The 20,078-nt window shown below is 43.2% G+C and overlaps 1 protein-coding gene across 19 annotated transcripts in view; it reads right to left on the reverse strand.

The window, feature by feature from the left end:
- LOC135110825 (uncharacterized) overlaps positions 1–20,078 on the reverse strand; it is a 74,453-nt gene that overhangs the window by 1,185 nt on the left and 53,190 nt on the right. For 6 of the 19 annotated variants that reach the window (XR_010273432.1, XR_010273430.1, XR_010273428.1 and 3 more), the window contains 7 exons: positions 5,849–6,011; positions 4,814–4,978; positions 4,041–4,143; positions 2,787–3,818; positions 2,308–2,484; positions 670–892; positions 311–403 (listed from right to left, as the gene is read on the reverse strand). Coding sequence is in view for 13 of the 19 variants with exons in the window: in XM_064023398.1 (XP_063879468.1) it covers positions 6,066–7,106 (1,041 nt within the window). In the remaining 6 variants the exon portion in view is untranslated. Of the gene's footprint in view, positions 1–282; positions 404–657; positions 893–2,307; positions 2,485–2,786; positions 3,819–4,040; positions 4,147–4,808; positions 5,125–5,848; positions 8,852–20,078 lie in introns of those variants that run through there. The other 13 variants (XM_064023398.1, XM_064023397.1, XM_064023400.1 and 10 more) reach the window with 13 other exon arrangements.

The following is a 20,078-nucleotide window of genomic DNA, read 5'->3' on the forward strand; positions in this document are numbered from 1 at the left end:
CACACACACACACAGACTCTCAACAATACTCTGATTACATACAGTTGAGGATTCCTTATCCAAAATTGTTGGGAGTGAGTGGTACAGATTTTAGATTTCCCCAGTTTTTTTGAATAACAACTTGCCAATTTCTGATACCTCCCATGGCAGTAAATCAAGCTCTGGTTATCAATTTTTTGGTGGGGCAAAAAAAATGTGACAAAACATGACACAATTAAAATCTTAGATTTTTAAATTTAGGATAGAGGATTCTCAAGTGTAGCAACAAAACACAGTGTTCACATGAATTGGTTCCTGCAGTCACAGCCACCTGTCAGTCACAAGGTTCCAGTATGGTGTACCTCTTGCTCCTGAGTTATGGGAGCGTTCCAAGCTTTCTTCCACTTCCTCTCCGTGTTACCACCTGCGGGGAAGACACACATCTGTACTCCTGCTGCATGACTCACAACTCAGTCCAGAATTTAACCATTTCACCACATTACACAGCAAAGAAGGCACGACAGAAAACACTGACATGCACATTTAACTCTTAAAGCAGTGGGCTGTATTGTAACTTGAAGGTCTCCACATACAGGATAAACTAGACTTTTCACTATGACAAGATATGATATGTCTACTCAAATAAGAAGACATGGAAAAAGTGCCAAATTGTCATACATGGCAACTCACGTGCCCTGAAGATGTTATGCTCAGTCTTTCAATCACTGAGAGACTGTCAGGCACAGTGGAGAGAGGCGTCTCTCCTGCGCTCCCCTGTACATTTCCCCCTTGCCACTACCTTCTTGTTTCATCGCTCACATTCAATACCCCTTACATTACAATGGATCCCGGCAAGTTTAACAGGGAAGAGAGTGCCACGATGGTGTTTGAGTCGAGGTCAGTAACCATGGGTCTGGAAAGAAGACGGGGAGATCACAGACAGCTGTGACACAAGTGGCCAGCCAGGGCTGTACCAGGGCTGGGCACAGCTGCCACTCCTGAGAGAAAGTCTAAGGGCAAAAAAGGAAGACAGATACAGGAATAATAAGTTGACAAAACACATGCATGGTGAACACTTAATTGCCACGCCATCTTTCTCCTGGTCAGAAGAGACCTGTGAGCTGCAGGATGACCGGGGGTGAGCGGCCTCCGTCCGCCACCCAGATGATGGCTGCTTCTGAATTTGCCATCTTCCTTCCTGTCTCACAATTACTGATCCCTTCTTGAACAAACACCATCGCAATACTTTTCTTCACTGTCAAGCTTGCCAGAACCCATTATGTGAGGAGAATTATGGGTGAGCCATCACATGAGAAGCTTGTACCAAGGGAAAACAGGCAGGGGAGTGTGGCAGTGTAGAAGAGGAGGACAGCTGAGTGTCATTGAAGAAGAGGGGATAGTTGTCTGGAAGGTTGTGTCGAGGTGATAAATGGAAGAATTGATTTTTTTTAGGCAGTGAGCAATAACTAGTTTGGTCTGCCCCAGTCAGAGATTTTAGAGAGATCAGAAGTGAGGCATTCTGTGGCTTCCCTGCGTGAACTGTTTATTTCCTGAAGGGTTGGACGCCTATGAAAAGACATGGATAAGTGTAGAGTGGTATCATCAGTATAGGAGTGCATAGGACAACAAGTTTGGTTTTAGAAAGTCACTGATGAATAATAGGAAGAGTGGTGACAGGACAGAACCCTGAGGAACACCACCGTTAATAGATTTAGGAGAAGAACAGTGACCGTCTACCACAGCATCAATAGAATGGTCAGAAAGAAAACTTGAGATGAAGTTACAGAGAGATGGATAGAAGCCGTAGGAGGATAGTTTGAAATGAAAGCTTTGTGACAGACTCTATCAAAAGCTTTTGATATGTCCAAGGCAACAGCAAAAGTTTCACCAAAATCTCTCAAAGAGGATGACCAAGACTCAGTAAGGAAAGCCAGAAGATCACCAGTAGAGAAATAATGAGTGGTTAGTGTTGATACTACTACTGCTGCTACTACTAGGGTCTGGAAGGGAGAGTTGGGAGTGTTAAGTGTATGGTGTTCCTACTACTACTAATGCTGCTACTCCTACTGTTATTACTACCACTACCACTAAGCTAACTTGAGAGAGAGAGAGAGAGAGAGAGAGAGAGAGAGAGAGAGAGAGAGAGAGAGAGAGAGAGAGAGAGAGAGAGAGAGAGAGAGAGAGAGAGAGAGAGAGAGAGAGAGAGAGAGAGAGAGAGAGAGAGAGAGAGAGAGACCAATTTTATATAGAGAAAAACAAAAAATACATCAACAACGACGACAACAACAACCTCATTAACCTGTTAGAGAAGGAGTGAGAGAAGCTTACCATACAAGTGTGGCTCTCCCCAGCAGCAGTAGCAGCAGCAGCAGCAGCAGCAGTAGCAGCCCCTCTGCCCGGCACAGCTGCCCCATCAGGCACCTCCACTGCTCCCAGCCGTCCTACACCTGTGCCACCAGGAAGCTGACGAGGACCACCTGCAGCTCTGCCACTAAGCTGTCTGGCCTGCAACACAAATCAGGATCAGAATATATTTAATACTATACTTAATTCCTGCCAACTACTACTACTACTACTGCTACTACTGCTACACTGCTCTTGAGTGCTAAAAAGACATACAATAATAACTATGACTACTGCTGTTACTGCAATTATTACCTAACAATAGTGAAGGGCAGAGAGAGAGAGAGAGAGAGAGAGAGAGAGAGAGAGAGAGAGAGAGAGAGAGAGAGAGAGAGAGAGAGAGAGAGAGAGAGAGAGAGAGAGAGAGAGAGAGAGAGAAACAATAACAAGTAAACAAAGAGAACCTGTCCAATCATTGACTTCAAACTGTAGGAAGAACCAAGCCTATATTTTGTGACTTGACTGGGACTACCCCCTCTCTGTAGGCTGTCCTGGCTGGCTGGGTGAAGCCACAGTCCCTCCCTTTGACTTCATCTGTGGTGGCCGGGGGGCTGTGGGGGGCTGGGAAGTGGGTGAGGTGAAGGGCTGTGGGTCTGGTGTGTCTGTGGTGGAGTGTGGGGCTGCTTGTGAAGGCTGTGAGACTGTTTGTGAGGCTCCTGTGGTGTGTGTGATTTTTAGGAGTGTTAAAAGTAGAAGGCCGGAAGTAATATTAAAGTTATACTTGGCGCTGGTCAGACCTCATCTAGACTACGCTGTGCAGTTCTGGTCCCCACATTACAGGAAAGATATAGGTCTATTAAAATCACTACAGAGGAGAATGACTAAAAGGATACAGGGGATGAGGAGTATTCCTTACGAGGCGAGGTTGAAGCTGTTAAATTTACATTCTTTAGAGATACGTTGGTTAAGAGAGGACCTGATAGAAGTCTTTGAGTGGTATAAGGGTTATAACAAGGGGGATGTAGGCAAAATTCTTAGGATCAGCAACCAGGGTAGAACAAGAAATAATGGGTACAAGCTTGAAAAATTTGGGTTTAGGATGGAGATAGGAAAAAAATTGTTCTCAAAAAGAGTGGTAGATGAGTGGAACGGACTCAGTAATCATGTTGTTAGTGCTAGGACACTAGAGAGCTTTAAGAGAAGATTAGACAAGTTTATGGATGGGGATAACAGATGGAAATAGGTAGGTATATTTCATACAGGGACTGCCACGTGTAAGCCTGGTCGCTTCTTGCAGCTTCCCTTATTTCTTATGTTCTTATGTTCTTATGTATGTGTGAGGTATGTGGTGTTCTGTGAAGGGGCTGTGTCAGATGCTGTGTCAGGGGCTGTGGAGGGCTGTGGGGAGGTGGAGGGGCTGCTGTGTGTGTGTGTGTGTGTCTTGGAGGATCTGAACTCAACCACTGGCATTAATTCTGCTGCTGAACAAACTCCACCTGAAAAATAAGGAGAGAATTAATGGCTGGTGATAAAATAATAATAACAATAATAATAATCTATCTATTTGAATTAATGACTGGTAATAATATAGTGATAATAATCTATCTGTCTGTCTTTCTGCTTGTCTGTCTGTCACAATATTAGGCTGGTAATCCCATATGAGACAGCCCAGTCAACACACACACACACACACACATAAACCTAACCCAACCACTTACAGCCTTCTTCTGCTTGTTCCTCAGAATGTTAATGGCCCCCATGCCCCGTTCCTTCCACTGTGGGGGCGACTCAGAGGTGTGATAATGAAACAGCTTGTACTGCCTGCTGGTGGGGGGGGAGGTTACGTTAGGCTGGCACTGTCTGCATGTTAGGTTAGGTTAATAAAATGAAGAGAAGTTATGTGAAGAACAAGAAGAGGAGGAGGAGGAGGAGGAGGAGGAGGAGGAGGAGGAGGAGGAGGAGGAGGAGGAGGAGGAGGAGGAGGAGGAGGAGGAGGAGGAGGAAAGTAAGAAAGAAAACATAGATTGAGAGAAAATAAAAATAATAATAATAATAATAATAATAATAATAATAATAATAATAATAATAATAATAATAATAATAATAATTATTATTATTATTATTATGGATCACCTGAAGATCAGCCACCCCAGCCGCACTCGGGGGTGGCAGATCTTCAGGTGAGACAATCTGGGGTGGCGGATCTTCAGGTGATCCCTGTGGGGTGGCGGATCTTCAGGTGATCCATTATTATTATTATTATTATTATTATTATTATTATTATTATTATTATTATTTACCTGCAATAAGAAAACCTGACCTGACCTAACAATGATAAAACAGCAAAATTACCATCAGTACTTGACCTGATCTGACCTCACCTAACAATAAGAAACAGCAAAACTACCAACATTTCTCAATAAAATAATAAACCAATAAAAAACTCACAAAAATAATAATATTAAAAAAATAACACCATTATTAACCTGACCTGATCTCGAAACTCAGTCTCATCATTTCCTCCTCCTGGTCATCATCACTAACCACGAAGACCTCCAGCAAGGTCACCACTGGTTCAAAGTAGGGGTCATGCTCCCCTACTCTGCTGGTTGACTCCCCCTCCTCGCTCACCACGCTGTCATTGAGGTCTGTCTGTCTGAGAGAGAGAGAGAGAGAGAGAGAGAGAGAGAGAGAGAGAGAGAGAGAGAGAGAGAGAGAGAGAGAGAGAGAGAGAGAGAGAGAGAGAGAATTAGGCTTGGTTGGGCTAGGAGGAGGAAGAGATGGGAAGAGAGAAGAGGAGGTCTAGATGAAAGAAAGAGGAGGAAGAGGAAGAAGAGGACAAACATACATGGATATACAAACAAACAAACAAACAAACAAACAAATATTCAGTTGAGACAAGAAAACTGAAAAAAATGAAAAAAATAAAAACGATATATTCTGACACACACACACACACACACACACACACACACACACACACACACACATAACGAACCAACAAAACAAACAAACAAAACAAACAACAAACACAAGAAAATGAAGAAAAAAATAAGGAAAATATTTACGTTAACTTTTGTTTTTTATCCTTAACATACACAAGAACTCCCCCACTCCCGCCCTCCCTTCCCTCACACACACACACACACACACACACACACACACACACACACACGCAAACAATTCCATAAATAAAAAAAAAAATCGAAAATACAATAAAATAAGGAGGCATTTTGAGCCATATTTCCTTATTTCCCCTTGTCCCCTCGTCCCTTAGCGCTCAAGATGGCCGCCCACACCTGCTTCTTACTGGCGGGCAGGTGTGTGTGTTGTAAATCGCTAAATAAAGGAGTAATTAATAATGGTGGGGCATCACCCTCGATCATCCCTCGATTTTCCACCATAGGATCCCCGCCACCCGCCCTCACATATACGCCTATTTTCCCTATTTAAACCTCCGCACCGCCGCCATTCTCGTGTGTGTTGATAGCCAGATGATGTGAGTGTAGAATGGTAGCCATGTTACCTTCTCAAGAGCCATGGTGTCGCCGATGATGATGGATAATTGTGGCTGCCTCTATCAACCCCTCCGATGCAATTTTGTACGCAGACTCACCATCTTGATCTTGATCTTGATGGTACAGGTGGCACAGGATCACTCCTGAGCCAGGCCTTTGGATCGGCAACTCCTGTAGAAAGGGAAAAAAAAAAAAAAAAGAGAGAAACGAACAGCATCCTCTATCCTAATTGTTCATACACCTGGCACGCCACATTCTCTCCAGAAACTCTTTCACCGCCTCAATCATCCTTTCATTGGCCTCTCTACACAGTCCCAGCAACAACACCATCCATTCCTTTCCTGTCTTCTCCACTCTTTCATTCCTATCATGCCCTAACTCAGTCAGTATCACTTGCATCATCTCATTCCTGTCTCTGGCATACTGCACACACTCCAGCACCACATGTTCCACTGTCTCATCCTCTCCCATGTCACGCATCTGGCACACTTTGCTGCGGGACTCAGACCACCTGTAACTCCTTGCATTCACATCCATACACTGTGCCCTCGCTCGGAAGAGAAGATCACCGCCCAGGCTTCCATCATACCACCTTTCATACCTCGGGGCCTCTTTCTCCTTGTACCATTCCAGGGTCTTCTTTCTTTCCATCTCAGTCTTCCATTCATTCAGTCCCACACATTTCACTTCTTTGTCTATCTCATTCTTCCATTTTCTCACATCCCATTCGGCTCCCACTCTTCCTCCTCTTGTTACCACCCATTCACGCTCATTTTGATTCCTAGCAGCCATTCTTATCGCCCACACAACTTGCAATTCATTCCTGTCTGTCATTCTCATGCATCTCTTCCTCCATTTGCTTCCACTTTCATTCCACAGGTACACCTTCCTTGCTATTCTTGCATCATCCATTCTCTCAAGCCTAATCTTGTACCTAAGTGTGGCTTTTGTGAGTCTTTCTCTGAAGGTGCTCCATCCCATGTCACCTCTCAAGGCTTCAACTGCTGTGCACCTCGGTGCACTCAGTGCCATCCTTGCTACTTTGTTCTGGCCCACTTCTAACTTATCAATTTCACTTTCCTTCCATGCAATCACATCCATACCATACATTATACATGGCACAGCCACACTCTTCCACACTTCTCTCAACACATCATACTTACTTGCTCTCATCCTTGCCGCGCTTCCCAATCGACCTACCCACTGGTTTACCATACTTATCTTTTCATTCTTTGCCTTTGCACACCCACTAGGACTCATCCACATCCCTAAGTACTTGTATTCTTGCACCTATCTCAACTCATTCTCTCCAAGTCTCCATACCACATTACTTTCATCCTCTGACCTATTCACAATCATTACTTTGCTTTTCTCACTGCTAAACCTTACTCCAAAGTCTTTACCATAGCCATCCACTACATCCAACAAACTTTGAAGCTCATCTGCCGATTCACTCATAACAACTACATCATCTGCATAAAGGAGCACACATACTTTATCATTCCCCACACTTACCCCTACATTCATTCTTCTCATCCTGGCTGCTAGCTCCTCTGTATACAGGCTAAAAAGGGTTGGTGACAATATACAGCCCTGCCTAACTCCTCTCTCACTCTTCACCCAGTCTGTTTCTATGTCTCCTAGCCTGTATCTAGCTCTTGTGTCCACATACATACTTTGCACTACGTTAACTATCTTTGCACTCAATCCAATCTTTTCTAAGACTCTACCTAACATTTCTCTGTTCACTCTATCATAAGCTTTCTCTATATCCAAAAAACCTAGGTACAATTTACCCCCATCCTTCTTTTTCTTCTCAATCATTTCATTCACCACAAACATATTGTCCTCAGCTCTCCTGTCCCTACGAAAACCATTCTGTTCTTCACCCAGCACTCCAGCTCTCTCAATCCATTTACACAGTCTCTCATTCAACACTGCACTGAAAACTTTACCTACTGTATTCACTAATGCAATTGGCCTGTAGTTCTTCAGCTCATTCTTACTCTTAAATCCTCCCTTATGCAACAGACACACTCGGCTCTCATTCCACTTTCTTGGCACTCTCTCTTCATCCCACACTCGGTTGAATAACTCAGTCATTCTGTCTATCACTACCTCCCCACCATTCTTGTAGAACTCATAGGGTATATCATCTGGACCTGCTGCCTTGCCATTCTTCTGCCTTCTCACACACCTCTCCACTTCATCCCTATTGATTCTTTCATCCAGTTCATCTGCATTCTTCCTTTCCAGTGTTACACATTCTTCTCTCACACAAAATATCTCACCTACCCCACCTACTTCTTATTAACTCATTATTGCCACCACCCTCCACCACCACCATCACTGCTACCACTATTACTACTTCTACTGTTACTACTACGACTCCTACTACTACTACTACTACTACTACTACTACTACTACTACTACTACTACTACTACTACTACTACCACTACTACTACTACTACTACTACTACTACTACTACTGGTACTGCAAGAGACTCGTACTCACTCTCTCAAGGAAACACAGCCCTTCTGCAACACACATCATTATTGCCACCACCCTCCACTACCACCACCACCACCACCACTACGACTACTACTGCCATCACCACCGCCACCAAATAATGATTTGATTCTACCTGCCACTACTTTCTACAACTATAATTTAAAAATGGTTCTTTAGCATATAATAACAAAAGAAAGTTCAAGGTATTTATGTTTATGTATTTTCTTTGTTACTAGTTTGCTCTTTTATTATAAAAATATTGTCAAATTTACTGATTATTACTTCTATAATTATAATCACCTATATTATTTGTGTGTTGCCAGTCAGTGCTGAGTGAATCACCCGAACTTCATTGTCTTTCTGCCAGGGAGCTTCGGCTCGGCAGAATATGCCTTATGAATTTTCATATTTGTACTAAACCTTATAAAACCTTATAAAAACCTTAAACCACCATCGCCACCAACACCACCGCCACCACCGCTACCACTACCACCGCCACCACCACCACCACCACCACCACCACCATCACCGCCACCACCACTACTATCACTGCCACCACTGCCACCACCACCACTACTACTACTACTACTACTACTACTACTACTACTACTACTACTGCTACTACTGCTACTACTGGAGAAGACTCCGCAGACATACCCTCAGAAACAGGACTAAATGCATCCTCCTCCTCCTTCTCCTTCTCCTCCTATTTTGACCCAAGCAAAAAGGAACGTCGAGAAGGGACATATACGCTCAAAGAGACGTATCAACGCGGTAAGGCGAGAAAGGGAGACGAAGAGAGAGAGAGAGAGAGAGAGAGAGAGAGAGAGAGAGAGAGAGAGGAGAGAGAGAGAGAGAGAGAGAGAGAGAGAGAGAGAGAGAGAGAGAGAGGCAGGTAACTAGAAAAGGGAGATAGAGGAAGATGGGAATGAGGTAAAGATGGTGATGGTGGTGGTCTCTGTTCCATGGAGAAGAAGAAATGGAGGGAGAAAGGAAGGAAGGAGAGGAAGGAGAGGGAGAGGAGAAAGACAGAGGATAGGGAGAAAGATCATATCACGATTTCCAGCCTCAATCAATTTGCCAAACGACCTGTGAGAGAGCAGCGATTCCTCTTTCTTCCTGTCTTCCTCCTCCTCCTCCTCCTCCTCCTCCTCCTCCTTTTCTTCCTCCTTGTCTCTTTCATCGTCTCCTTGACTTTTCTTTCATTGTTCTGTTTATTGTTCATCTTTATCATCGTTTTCATCCTCGTTCTCTTCTTCTTCTTCCTCCTCTTCCTCTTCTTTGTCTGTTTCATCGTCTCTTCTTGTCTTTTCTGTCATTGTACTGTTCGTTGCTATTATCGTTTTCAGCCTCCTTTTTTTTTTTCTTCTTATTCCTCCTCCTCCTCATCTTCCTTGTTTCTCTCATCGTCTCTCTTCTCCTCCTTGTTCTGTTCACTCCTCATCCTTGCCATCTTCGTCGTTTTCATTTTCCTCCCCTCCTCTTTCTCCTCTTATTTTCTCTTTTTTTTTTTTTGTTGTTGTTTTGGCCAAATAAAAAAAAATGCTTTATATGGACTATTGGCACCTTATTTTCTTCATGTACTTTAAATAGTCACAATGTAAATAATCTGCAAGTATGATAAAATGTTTGAGGATGTTTCAATCTTTTCTTCTTATCCCTCCTCCTCTTCTTCCTTTTCTTCATTGTCTTTCTCATCGTCTATCTTCTTGTTTTAGTATTCACTGTTTATCCTAGCTATCACTGTTCTCGCTCTCCTCCTCCTCCTCCTCCTCCTCCTCCTCCTCCTCCTCCTCCTCCTCCTCCTCCTCCTTCTCCTCTTCCTCCTCCTCCTCTTCCACCTCCTACTTCTCCTCCTTCTCCTCCTCCTCATTCGCAGAAAATTGAGACTTGAGTTTTTATTGTTTTATTATCACCAAGTCGAGAGAGAGTTTTAAAGTGTTCATGTTGATTTGGATTCCCTCCTCTCTTTTTCCTTCTCCTCCTCCTCCTCCTCCTCCTCCTCTTCTCAGGGTTACTTCTTATATATACTCGTATCTTCTGGAAAAAAAAAAAAACTCAAAAGGATGTAAAAAAAGAAGAGGGACACAAGACAAAACATTTAACACAAAGGGGAAAACAGAAAAGGGAGATAGGAAAATAGGTGATGAAGAGAGGAATAAGAGGCAAGTGAGGGGAACAGTGTGTACGAGGAGGGGAAAAAGAGGGGAAGGGCTCACAGTTATTGGCGTCCTGTCGCTTTGTGGCCGTGCGTGTGTGCGTGCGTGTGTGTGTGTGTGTGTGTGTGTGTGTGTGTGTGTGTGTGTGTGTGTGTGTGTGTGTGTGTGTGTGTGTGTGTGTGTGTGTGACCCCTCAGGCTGCCGCTTTTAAGGTGAGGGGTGAGTGTGAAAAACAAAAAAACTGACAACAAAGAAAAGAAGGAAAGAGAGCCAGAAAACTATGAACAAAGAACGGGAAAAAGCAAAAAAAAAAGAAAAAAAGAACGAAAGAGAGAAAAAGATTAAATAAAGAAAACCACAAAGTACAAAATAGGAAGAAACACACAAGTTTACGATGAATTAGCGAGTGATTAGTAACATAAAGTGGTCGTGAGAAAGAGTTACGAGTTACGACTTTGTAGTTGGAAGTTCGGGGAAGAAGAAAGGACGAACAGTGGAAGAGTGAAGTGTTTTGTAAGCAAGAACAGATTCCACGAAGTTTCCAGCGAACAGAACGGACCGAAAACTCCTTCAGAAGTTGGTATCATTAGGTTTTCTCGGCTCGTAGTGAGACATTTGCAGCGCCTGTTGTGGTCTGGGAGTCGCAAATCCAAGGAGGGAACGGCGGGAGGGAGGACGAAAAGGAAAGATGTAAGGATAGGATAGAGAGAAGGAAGGGAAGAAAAGGGGGAGGGAGGGACGTAAAGGAAAGAAGGGAAGAAGGAAGCAAGAAAGAGACTGATGAAGGAGGGACGGAAGGAAGGGGAAGGAAGGACAGGAAGCAGGGAGAGAAGAGAAGGAGAGAGGGAAGAAAGAGAGGGAAGGGAGGGAGAGAAGGGAGAACGTACAGGAAGATTCAGGGACAGGAGGGAGGGAAGATGGTGAGACGGAGGGAAGAGAAGGAGGGAGGAAAGAAAAGGAGGTAATCTACAAAGAGATACCAGACATGTGCAAAAGAAAAAAAGAAAGAATGAAAAATATGAAAATTAAAGAAATATGATAAAGAGGGATTGAAAGAGAGAAAAAAAATAAAGGAAAGGAGGACTGAAGGAGAGACAAAATGTAGAGCAAAAGCAGTGAAGGAGATAGAAAGAAAGTGAATGAGAATTGTAGAATGTGAGACAAAAGATCAGAAAACGAAAAGTGAGTGAATGGTATATATATAAGGGAGAGAGAGAGAGAGAGAGAGAGAGAGAGAGAGAGAGAGAGAGAGAGAGAGAGAGAGAGGAGAGAGAGAGAGAGAGAGAGAGAGAGAGAGAGAGAGAGAGCACTAAGTTAATCAACAGGGAAGCAGACAAACGAAAGAGAACGAGAAAAAGATAAAGAAAAACCTACCAATCTTTTCCTCCACCTAATTACGGTTCTCTTCCCTCCTTCCTCCCACAATACCCTTTCTCTCCTTGCTCCTCCATTTTTCTCTCTTCCTCTCCTTCTTCGTCCTCCATCTTCCCTTCCTCCTCCTTCCTTCAGCAGTGGAAGAGAATAACCAACATATTTTTTACTCCTACCTCTCCCCTTCTCCCTCCTCGCTCCCTTAAGCACTTCCCTCTCTCTCTCACACCCCCCATCTTTCCCCTCTCCTCCCACCCGTATCAGTACTCTCGTGGTCATATCTAGGGTTTCCTAAGGTGGGGGCGCCGCTCCCTGAATGATGAGGCAGCCGTGTTGTGTCGAAGAGGAGGAAGTGGAGGAGGAGGAGGAGAGGGAAGAGAGGAAGAGGAGGAGGAGGAGGAGGAGGAGGAGGAGGAGGAGGAGGAGGAGGAGGAGGAGGAGGGAGAAAAGTAGGTGTAAGGAAGCGTGATGGCGTGCAAGAAATCATAATAAGATGGAAAACAGCAATCTCTCTCTCTCTCTCTCTCTCTCTCTCTCTCTCTCTCTCTCTCTCTCTCTCTCTCTCTCTCTCTCTCTCTCTCTCTCTCTTTTCTGATGCGAATTTTTCTTTTCTGCTGCTAATTTTTCTTATGCTATTTGTAGTAGCAGCAGTAGTAGTAGTAGTAGTAGTAGTAGTAGTAGTAGTAGTAGTAGTAGTAGTAGTAGTAGTAGTAGTAGTAGTAGTAGTAGTGGTGGTGGTAGTGGTAGTGGCGGTAGTAGTAGTAGTAAAAGTAGTAGTAGTAGTGAAAGTAGTAGTAGTAGTAGTAGTAGTAGTAGTAGTAGGAGTGCTAGTAGTAGTAGTAATAGTAGTAGTAGTAGTAGTAGTAGTAAGAGTAGTAGTAATTGTTGTTGCTTTTGTTTTTATATAGGAGGGGTACCAGTTATTGTTGTTGATGTTATTGTTGTTGTTGCTTTTGTTGTTGTCGTTTGTGATGGTGAAGCCGTTTTGATAATCACGACAACATGTAATAATAACAATAATGAATAACAAAAATAGCAATAACGATAATATTACGAATGAAATGAAAACATGAACCAAAAAAGAAAAAAAAAACAGGAAGAACTGAAGAAAAAGAAAAGTTTTAAAAATGTTCGTCCCAGCATAATAATAATACATTCCTTCTTCTTCCTTACGCGTCAAGTTAGAAGGAGAGGAGGAGAGGATGCAGGAGGGAGGAAGATAAGAATGTGTGAAGGAGGGAAGGAAAGGAGATAAACATATGAAGGATGGGCGGAGGGAGGGAGGGAGATAAGGACAGGAGGGAAGGAAGGGAAGACAGAATATGAAGCTGTGTTTGTGAAAAGAGGGAAAGAGGTGTAGTGTGTGAAAGAGAGGGAAAGAGGTGTAGAAAAGAGAGAAGAGGGGGAAAGCAAGGGCCAGAGGCTGTAAAGATATGTGAAGGGAGGAAATGACAGGTAACAAGAGAGAGAGAGAGAGAGAGAGAGAGAGAGAGAGAGAGAGAGAGAGAGAGAGAGAGAGAGAGAGAGAGAGAGAGAGAGAGAGAGAATGCACAAAAAACAAGAGTAGGAAAAGAGAGAGAAGCAAGGAAAGTGAGAATAGGAAAAAAAAATAGGAAGAATGGCGAAAGATTAGGACGAAGGAAGAGGAGAGAGAGAGAGAGAGAGAGAGAGAGAGAGAGAGAGAGAGAGAGAGAGAGAGAGAGAGAGAGAGAGAAATCAGGGGGAAAGAGTAGAGAGAGAGAGAGAGAGAAAGAGATAGAGAGAGAGTAGGATTTCTACCTCCTACTGTACCATAAGAAGACTCTCCTACAGTCGTCCCTTAGCCCTGATTTCCCAAGGGCTGGCTGTGCAAGTGAGGGGGGGAGGGGGGGTTAAGGACTGGGAAGACCTCACTGGGGGTCTGGATGCGATAGGATAGGGCTGAATAGGATTGGATTGGATTAAAATTAGATCAGGTCGAGGGATGATATGTGAGAGAGAGATTAGGTGAACATGAGAACGTAAAAAATTAGGGAAGTTGCTTCAAGTTCTTAGGTCTTCACGTGGCAGTGTCTGTATGGAGGCACTTTACATATTTTCACCCGTCATCCGTATGTGTACTTTTGTCTAATCTTATTTTGTCTAATTTGTCTAATCTTTTGTCCACTCCGTCTAATCTTTTCTCTAATCTGTCTATTATTTTGTCTAATTGTCTAATCCTCTTTTGTTTAATCTCTTTAATCTTTTTTTTTTGTTTAGTCTGTTTAATCTCCTTTTGTCTAATCTGTCTAATCGTCTTTTGTTTAATTTGTCTATTTTTTGTGTAATCTGCCTAATCTTTTTTTTTGTCTAATCTTCTTTTTCGTTTTCTTTATTCGCTTCTCTTAATGCAACTCTTCTATACCAGATCTTCTTTGTTCGAACAGAAGCCACAGGGAGAAAAACTACCAATAATTCGTCTCCACTACACCAAGCAACAAAACTATACCATTCTTCCATTATAGTTTCTCTTATGTCATTTTTTCTACAACATTCGTCTGCTGTACTGAAAAAAAAAAAAAATATCAGGTTCTGGGAGATCGTGTTAAATATTTAAAGGAAGACAGAGAAAGAAAATAAGTCTCCATTACACCAAGCAAAAACACTATAGCATTCTGCCAAAACATTTTCCTTATGGCTTCCCTTACGCAATCTTTTTATACCATTCGTCTACTGCACGTAAAAAGAAGCAGGTTTTGGGAGATCGTTTTAAATATTTAGAGGACGAGGCCTTGGCGGTGTGTGGCCTTTGTTTACACTAGCCGCGGTACCAGGGAGGGTGTAGGTTAGTAGTAAAGTGCAGGAGGTAATACAATGGATGTGTAGTACTGTACATTAACGGTAAATTTTGCCGCTATCTAGGGCAGGCCAGCGTGGTTAGGTTAATGATACAAAATGGACGGATATTATGTCTTCATTCTCTGCGCTCGTGTGGTGGAAAAATGCTTCGTTTCTTACATCTTTTTTTCCCTTTTCCCTTTTTTATTTCCTTTTTCGTTTTCCTGTTTTTTTCCTTTTTTTCTGTTTTTTTCGCTGTCCCTTCCCTCTCTCTCTCTCTCTCTCTCTCTCTCTCTCTCTCTCTCTCTCTCTCTCTCTCTCTCTCTCTCTTTCTGTTTCTCTCTGTGCGCGGCGTGTGCGTCACAGCCTCACTGTGGCGCCCTCAGGTGTGTGTGCAGGTGAGGGAGTCACCATGATGTCACACTCATTCATTCACTCCATCCATGAAATTTGTTCAGCGCAGAACCACAACGCAACAGGATTTTCTTTTTTCGGACAGACGTCACAACGAAACAACAGAACAACTGTCTGCGTGTCCCCGCGCGGCTGAGGCTGCCCCGTGACTCAGCGAGTGTGCGGCTGTCCCCTCCCAGGCCGGGTGCTGCGCCGCAGTGCTTCGTTCACCTTCTCCAGTGGGGGGAGCGGAACCCTCAGTCCTGCCCAGGTAGCCAAGATGGGCCTGGGCTGCTGGGGAGGACAGCAGACCCCCGTCACTGTGCGCTGCGTGGCGAACGGGGTGGCTGTCTTCAGGAGGCAGGTGGCGCTGGCCGCCCTCGTGCAGGTGCTGACGTGCACCGCTACAGCACACCAGGCTGTGCCTTACTTCAGCCCTGCAGGAGGCAAGGTGAAGTGAAAGCAGCAGTGCCTCGCCGCCATGTTCTGCAATGGTGGGTATCTGGGTTGAGGGTGGCGCCAACCACCCTGCCAACCACGCCGCCAAGTCATTGAGGGCAGGTCTGTGACAGGTCAGGCCCTCAGGCTGAGCATGAACAAGACAGCCCAGGCCATGAGGCCATGAGACTTCAGGTCACCTGCTGCTCCTCCCTCAAAGGAAGATTCCCCTTACGGCCACGCGCCAGTCCTGAACTCCTAGCTACAGCTACTGCTACTGCTGCTGCTAGTAGTGGTAGATGTTGTTGTTGCTGTTGTTGTTGTTGTTGTGTAGGTGGTGTGTTGCGTGCAGGCCTCGTAGGACGCCAGCGCTCAGTCACAGTCAGGGCGTCACCTCTGCTCTAACATGGAGCGCATCACTACAAAGCAGTCGTTTGGATTCACACCTTTGCTTCTCGTGGCCTTTGTTTGGAGACGCGCAAACAAAACCCAGGAAAAGCAAAACTGAATCCAAACCACCGCCTTGTAGGTTCCGAAGTGTTACAGCAAAGGGCACACCGCCGTCTGTGTGGCTTGACTGTGTTACTGAGCTTACGCGGGTGTCCTGTTAGGCCAGTACAACACATAACCAACACAACAACAACAATAACAACAACAGCAGCAGTAGCAACAGAAACATTCCCTCCCCTCACACGACATCCTTCCCTTCATCTCTGGTTCTCTCCTCGCCTGCCTCGCGCGTCGCCGTCAGTAAACATTGGGTAAGCCACGAAGGATGACACACTGCACACATCTAATGTTTGCTTTTTTCTTTCTTTTCAGGTTAAGAAATACTTTTATTAGTCTCTCTCTCTCTCTCTCTCTCTCTCTCTCTCTCTCTCTCTCTCTCTCTCTCTCTCTCTCTCTCTCTGTATATATATATATATATATATATATATATATATATATATATATATATATATATATATATATATATATATATATATATATATATATATATATATATATATGTATATACCACCACTAACTTATTTTTGGCAAATGTGGCTAACACACTTGTATGCAAAATCATCGGCATGTCGATCGTTTTGTGTGATATTATTTTAGTCAAGTGTTGTGTTATCATTTTTATGACTTTTAGCTATGTAGGCAGTTTTATTTATTTTATATTTTTGTATTTTTAAGTCGTTGATTAACAATAAGCAACTTTTTTTAATGAGGTTAGTTTTATTAGTTAGTTTTATCTTTTATTATTTCATAGTTTTGGTATGTAATAACTTTAAATTTTATTGGCTAGAATTTTTTAAGCGTTAATTCTATATTATGTTATTTTCCTTTAACAATATTATGTTTGAAATATTCAATTATTTTATAAAATCAAATAATCCTCTATAGAAACTAATTATTATTTGTAAACCGTTTGTAGAGCATTACTCATATTTTTTTTATACTCCTCACTCCAGAAGCCTCCCAGCCACTCTCATTTTCACACCTCGTCACTCCAGAACACTCCAAATCACTCCCGTTTTCATACATATCTCGTCACTCCAAAACACTCCAAACCACTCATTTTCATACCTCGTCACTCCAGAACACTCCAAATCACTCTCATTTTCATACCTCGTCACTCCAAAACACTCAAAATCACTCTCATTTTCATTCCTCTTCACTCCAAAGCACTCCTATAGTCACTCCCTGTCAAACATTGTCACTCCTTGTTCATCTCCACCATCTCCAGACACTCCCCAACCCCTCCTAGTCTTTCAGTCACTCGTACTCACTCCACACGCCTGTCTTTCCTCATTTTTTTGTCTCGTACTAATACCCAACACACCAATGCTACCCTACTCTCTCTCCCCAGCCTCCCATCCACGTGTCGGTTTCCTCATCGTCTCCTTGCACTTCTCTCCCTCCCGTTCTCATCTTGATTACTGGGAGAGGCAGTGTCGCAGTGGCCCAGTCAAGGGTGCGTCTATGTTTAGCCTTCAGCCTTTCAAGTTCCGACTAATAGATTCTGGTCTTTTTTTTTTTTTTCTGTTTAACTCCTTCATTTGCGTCCGTGTGACGGAGGTCAAGTGATTTGGTGCAAAGGGCCTCGCTTCCACTTGATTTGCTACGTTTGACCTGCGACGCGTGTGACTTGAAGTGGCGGGAGTTGAGAGGTTTAAAAGCTCCGTCCGTCAGTTTCCCCTCTTGACTGCTTAAGTGGCAAAGTGGCTGCGTTTAATTAGGATGATTTTGAACGAAAGGCTGTGGAAATCTTGCTACTCCCTTTCCCATTCTTTCTCCATGATTAGCTGTGTCTCTCTCTCCCTCTCTCTCTCTCTCTCTCTCTCTCTCTCTCTCTCTCTCTCTCTCTCTCTCTCTCTCTCTCTCTCTCTCTCTCTATCTATCTATCTATTTTTATCTATCTCTTTATTTGGTTAACCTCTTCTCATTTCTCTTCTTTTCTTCCTTTCTTGTGTTACTCTTCATTTCCTTGCTTACCTCTAATTTCTATATTTTCTTATCTTCCTCTCTCTTCTTACTCTTCCTGCCATTGCTTATTTTTCCTGTTCTCTTTTCTTTTCTTCCTTTCTTTCCTTACCCTTCCTTTCTTTGCCTACCTCTAATTTCGCTTTTATTATCTTCCTTTCTCTTCTTTATCTTCCTTTCCTTGCTTATCTCTCCTGTTCTGTTTTCCGTTCTTCCTTTCTGTTCTTACTCCCTTTCCTTGCCTATCTCTACTTCTCTCTCATATTATCCTCCTCTCTCTCTGCTAACCTGTCTCTCTACTTACTCTTCCTTCTCTTCTTTGCCTCTCATCCTCTTTTCCTACCTGTATTTCTTTTTTTACTCTTCCTTTCTTCTAATTTCTCTCTTGTTACCTTCCTCCCTCCCCCCCTTGCCTCTCATTTCCTCCTGTTACATATCTTTACAGTCTTAACGATTAACAAGTGAAATTGGAGTAGCTTTTTATCTCTCTCTCTCTCCCTCTCTCTTCTTCCTCTTCTTCCTCCTCTTCCTCCTCCTCCTCTTAGACTTAATTCTTTATTACTTTCCTCTCAAATTCATGTGGTTTTCCTATACAACATTTTTTTTTTTCTGGGCAGTACTGGTTAGAGTGATGAGAGTGGTGGGGAGGAGCGTCTGTATTATCCTGTCTCTCCCACTAATAGCGTAGAATAGTTACCGAAACAGTTTAGTAAGGAGCTCTGTTGCTGTTTGGACTTTCTTTGTATTCCTTTGTATTCGTCCTTTTCCTCCTCCTTCTCCTCCTCCTTCTCCAGCAGTATAACCAACCAGCCGGACAGATAGACAGAGAGAGAGAGAGAAAGAGAGACAGAGAGAAGGACACACAGAGGAGGGTTTAGAAAAAGACTCGGGAAGAAAAAGTCCAAGACATCCTTTTCTTATCTCATTGAGTGTCCGTCTGCACGGCTCTTCAAACAACGCGAGGAACAGGAGGAGGAGGAGAAACAAGAGGAGGAGGTGGAGGAGGAGGAGGGGGAGGAGGAGAAAGAGGACGAGGAAGAGAATAGATCAGTGAAAGGCTTTGTGTTGAAGTATTTTTTTTTTCTTTCTCTCTCTTAGTGGTTAAAATGGCGGCTAGTTACGAGGAAGAGGAGGAGGAGGAGGAGGAGGACCACGAGGAGGAGGAGGAGTTGAAGTTGTAAAACGTCACTGAAAAATCTGAGAAAACTGATAGTTTTTTTCCGTCCTCTCCTCCTCCTCCTCCTCCTCCTCCTCCTCCTCCTCCTCTTCCTCCTCCTCCTCCTCTTGGTCGTCTGTCATTATATTTCCTCGCCTCCCTGACTCTGGCCCTCGCTCTCCCAATCAGAAAGGCTTGTCAGTCATCCGTTTGTCTGAAGCGTGGAGATGATGGATGATTGTCGCCTTTCAAACACACACACACACACACACACACACACACACACACACACACGCACGCACAGATAGACACACAGACCGACACTTAAGGTTCACGTTGAGTGTTAAATGAGTGTTTTTCCGTTTGTCGTTCTTGGAAAGTTCAATCATACAGGAAAGAATTGAGTTTTCTTCTTCTTCTTATTATTATTATCATTATTTTCTTCTTTTTTTCTTTTTTTCTTCCTTTCAGGTCTCCTATTTCTCTACCTAAATTAAAAAAATGACATTGTAGTTTTATTTAGACAATTGACAGACAGATATGTGTTTCAGTTCTATGTGTTATTTTCTTTATTATTCATTTGTATAAATTTTGTTACTCGTGTATTTTGCAGTGTGTGATTCGTCATTTTGTCTATAAAGTGTGTGTGTGTGTGTGTGTGTGTGTGTGTGTGTGTGTGTGTGTGTGTGTGTGTGTGTGTGTGTTTAAGTCATTCACACGCACCCCCAGGAAATAAAATAAAATAAAAAAAATTTAATTAAAGCCATGAAAAACAGATTTGCCAAAGATAACTTGGTGTAAAGATGAACAAGCCTTAAGCGTCTGTTATGAGCACCAAACTTTTCTAATTAAGCTTTTTTCTTTTCTTTTTCTTTTTTTTTTTTTTACTCGAGCATAAAATGAGAGTAATGGTCTCAAGATAAGCAATCATTGGCG

The sequence above is a fragment of the Scylla paramamosain genome, chromosome 21, assembly GCF_035594125.1.
Source record: "Scylla paramamosain isolate STU-SP2022 chromosome 21, ASM3559412v1, whole genome shotgun sequence".
NCBI classification, from domain to species: Eukaryota; Metazoa; Arthropoda; class Malacostraca; order Decapoda; family Portunidae; genus Scylla; species Scylla paramamosain.